The 4,181-nt window shown below is 51.1% G+C and overlaps 1 protein-coding gene across 1 annotated transcript; it reads left to right on the forward strand.

The window, feature by feature from the left end:
* The first annotated feature begins 6 nt into the window (after positions 1–6).
* LOC102837150 (hepatocyte nuclear factor 3-alpha-like) lies at positions 7–3,894 on the forward strand. Its single transcript, XM_006835330.1, has 2 exons — positions 7–209; positions 2,566–3,894. The coding sequence occupies exons 1-2, from the start codon at positions 138–140 to the stop codon at positions 3,892–3,894; spliced, it is 1,401 nt and encodes a 466-aa protein (XP_006835393.1). The 5' UTR covers positions 7–137.
* Positions 3,895–4,181: the final 287 nt, after the last annotated feature.

Consider the following 4,181-nt stretch of genomic DNA (forward strand, 5'->3'; position numbering starts at 1 on the left):
TCCTCCTCGCTGGGGTGGCGTTGGGCCCGCGCGGGCGCTAGAGTGACTGCTGCTCTCAGCTCTCCGCCTCCGCCCCGCGCGGCCTCCCGTCGCTTTGCACAGGGCTGGATGATTGCACCGAGTAGGGTGGCTCCAGGATGTTAGGAACTGTGAAGATGGAAGGGCATGAGAGCAGCGACTGGAACAGCTACTACGCGGACACACAGGAGGTGAGAAGCGTGCAGGCGGCGGAATATTCCTGGTGTCTACCAGGGGAGCTGGGGAAAGGCGGGCACCGGGCAGGGCGGGTGACTGGCGGGCTAGAGGAGCCTCCTCCGTGTTAGGACTGCCTGCCAGGTATAGCTCCTATCGCCGGAGAAGATAATTTTAGGAAACTCCGGACTTTGGAAGTACCGGCTCTGGAAATCGCTAGCCTCTTCCCAGCGGTGAGCGGGAGCCAGATCCGAGTCTGGGGTGCCGCGGATTGGCGGGCGGACGCCGGCAGGAGTTGGAGGCAACTCTGAGAAAGCCAGAGCGCGCCTGCAGGGTGACCTTATTGTCCCGTCCTTTAGTTCGCAGATGTCTCCTGATGAAAGCACTCTGCCATTAAGTTGGTCTTCTTAATAATGAAACGATTCTGAAATTGTGTTAAAACTTGTTCTTGAAAAGCCCTCTTTGGGGAGAAGTGTGTGCATTCTTCTGTAAAACCACTGGGTGGCGATAATGCAAATTGGATCTTCCTCCAGCGCTCAAGGCCAGTTTGTCTTCATTGTTCCCTTGGTGGCACGTTCATTGGGTTTATTTTACAATGTGTACTAAATGATTTTAAGAAAAACCAGGTGCAGGCAGGGGCACTACCTACTAAAAACATTTTTTTTTCTGGAAACAGCTGGTGATAATACAGAAAAAAAAATATTTACTATTGAAACTGCTTTGGGTAATCTTGGAATAGGATGAGTGAGTAAACCATCCCCCCCCAAAACAATTCTTTAGGATGTGGACAGATAATTATAGAATCAGAAAGTATGTCCATGGATAATTCATTTAGATTTGAATATTTATATATTTACAAACTTAACTCTGAGTTTATTTGCATGCCTTATGTACTGTATTCCTACTTAAATCTATTTGTTCACCTTTTATGTTGTCAAATGGTGTCATATTTGGTGAAGAAAATAAATATAAAGGCATCATTAGTCTTTATTAAGCGACTAGATAGTTTTATATATTTCTGTTGTTGTTAAGTGCCATCGAGTCGGTTCCGACCATAGCGACCCTGTATAGGGTTCCTGAAGAGCAGTTGGTGAGCTAGAACCTGTATAGATATTTAAAATCTAGGGCAGTCCCAAATTGCTACTGAGAAGAGTTTTCAAGCTTATTAAAGAGAGCTCAGAATCCTTCTAAAGGTTTAATTCTGATGGCAGTCATTTCCACTCAGTGAGTGTCCCAGCAAAAGAGCTTTCTTATGAGCTAAAGCTGAGAATTAGGAAATAAATTACATTAAGAGAAAGTAAGTAGAGCCTGATTTTAGAATTTTCATTTTAAACTACTCATGTAGTTAGAAAGGGCAGAGTTTGAAATGATCAACGGCAGTATATTAATAGGTCAAACAATAGATGGCTGTTTCGACAAATTGTGTCACCATATTTTTTCTAACGTCAAAGGACTGGAAGGAAATAGGCGAAATTCATGCAAGTTTTCATAAGACTTGCAGAGATGCATGCGCGATAAAAGTCATGCTAAACTTGAATGTCCATATTGCACTAACATTATATACTCTTCACTGTCACTTCTACTATAAGTTTATTTATCATTTTATTTTTCCAAATCTCATTTAACGTCTGAGTTGTTTCCAGTTTAATATTAAAGTTGCTACAAGTAGGTAGGAAAGCACTACTTTTTAACTATAATAAACAATAAGTCACCATTTGGCGAGAGCTCCCAGGACAGTAAAACCTGGCATTGGCAAATGAATGATTCAGGGGTCATACGGCCATGGGCGATTGCTCTATCAAGGAGCGTTCAATGAACAGCCACTCCGGGCAGCCGAAGCCATTGCGCGGTCAGCCTGCCAGCTCCAGGGAGATGGATGCAGAACTGGGGCACTGTTTTCTACCCCGTGGGACTGTGCCACCGAGCCCACCGCACCCTTAGGTGGAGTAAATAAGCAAGGAATCAAAGGTTAATTACATTTTCGAAGTTTTAAAGAGATTTGCCCCCAAAGACCGGTCTTGGGTGGAGACTGGGTTACTGCTAGGTTGTAGATATTGGAGGAGAAAGGAGGGACATTGGAAGCCTGCCTCTCAGCCATTCGAGAAAGGCGGTGATTACACGTCTTCCCGGGAACATATTTTCTGCTAGTGCTTGTCTTTCATGCGTGCTGCGCTAGGATTTCTCCCCTGCGGTGCAAAACCTCGTTTTACTCTATCGAAAGAGGGCGCCTGAAAGTTTGCCCCGGTTGGAGATCCCTTGATTTACAAAAATGCTGTACTCTTGTTCTTGGGTTTGCCCTGAGCCAGCCGGGCGCCGGCACCCACCACTAACTCTACCCTCCGGGGGCTTTCCTTATCACTGTCTCTGCTCCAGGCGTATTCCTCGGTCCCGGTCAGCAATATGAACTCGGGCTTGGGCTCCATGAACTCCATGAACACCTACATGACTATGAACACCATGACTACCAGCGGCAACATGACCCCGGCCTCATTCAACATGTCCTACGCTAATCCTGGCCTGAGTGCCGGCCTGAGCCCGGGCACCGTGGCCGGCATGCCTGGAGGCTCGGCGGGGGCCATGAATAGCATGACGGCAGCGGGCGTAACGGCCATGGGGGCGGCGCTGAGCCCAGGAGGCATGGGAGCCATGGGCGCACAGCCGACGGCCTCCATGAACGGTCTGGGCCACTACGCGGCCGCCATGAACCCATGCATGAGCCCTATGGCGTACGCGCCGTCCAACCTGGGCCGCAACCGTGCTGGAGGCGGAGATGCCAAGACCTTCAAGCGAAGCTACCCGCACGCCAAGCCGCCATATTCATACATCTCGCTCATCACCATGGCCATCCAGCAGGCTCCCAGCAAGATGCTGACGTTGAGTGAGATCTACCAGTGGATCATGGACCTCTTCCCCTACTACCGGCAAAACCAGCAGCGCTGGCAGAACTCTATCCGCCACTCGCTCTCCTTCAACGACTGCTTCGTCAAGGTGGCGCGCTCCCCGGACAAACCGGGGAAGGGCTCTTACTGGACGCTGCATCCAGATTCCGGCAACATGTTTGAGAACGGCTGCTACTTGCGCCGCCAGAAGCGTTTCAAGTGCGAGAAGCAACCTGGGGCTGGTGGGGGCGGGAGCGGCGGCTCCAAGGGCGGCCCCGAGACCCGGAAGGACCCCTCGGGTGCTGCCAACCCTAGTGCCGACTCTCCCCTTCACCGCGGCGTGCACGGCAAGGCCGGCCAGCTAGAGGGCGCGCCCGCCCCGGGGCCTGCAGCCAGCCCCCAGACTCTGGACCACAGCGGGGCCGCGGCGACAGGGGGCGCCGCGGAGCTGAAGGCTCCGGCCTCATCCGCCGCGCCCCCCATTAGCTCAGGGCCCGGGGCGCTGGCATCTGTGCCCCCCTCCCACCCAGCACACGGCCTGGCACCTCACGAGACCCAGCTGCATCTGAAAGGGGACCCCCACTACTCCTTCAACCACCCTTTCTCCATCAACAACCTCATGTCCACCTCGGAGCAACAGCACAAGCTGGACTTCAAGGCATATGAGCAGGCGCTACAGTACTCGCCCTACGGCGCTGCATTGCCCCCCAGCTTGCCGCTCAGCAGCGCCTCTGTGGCCACCAGGAGCCCCATTGAGCCCTCAGCCCTGGAGCCGGCTTACTACCAAGGTGTGTATTCCAGACCCGTCCTAAACACTTCCTAGCTCCCAGGACTGGGGGTTAGTCTGGCATAGCCAAGCTGGTAGCAGGAGTGAAAAAACCCCAACAGCAAACAAAACCACAAATGCCAAGCCTACAACTACATAATCGTATCGAATCCCAACATCTATTTTTATTTCTATTTTTTTGTGCACGATCTTTCCCCCAGTGCAAAGGACTGTTACTTTGTTATTGTATTAAAAAAAAGTAAAACGATGTGTATATTACTTCAGACAACCAACCCCAATCAAAATTTTTCCCTGCAAAGTTTAACGATCCGATCCACGATTGT

This window comes from Chrysochloris asiatica, unplaced genomic scaffold (assembly GCF_000296735.1).
Source record: "Chrysochloris asiatica unplaced genomic scaffold, ChrAsi1.0 scaffold00017, whole genome shotgun sequence".
Classification (NCBI taxonomy): domain Eukaryota; kingdom Metazoa; phylum Chordata; class Mammalia; order Afrosoricida; family Chrysochloridae; genus Chrysochloris; species Chrysochloris asiatica.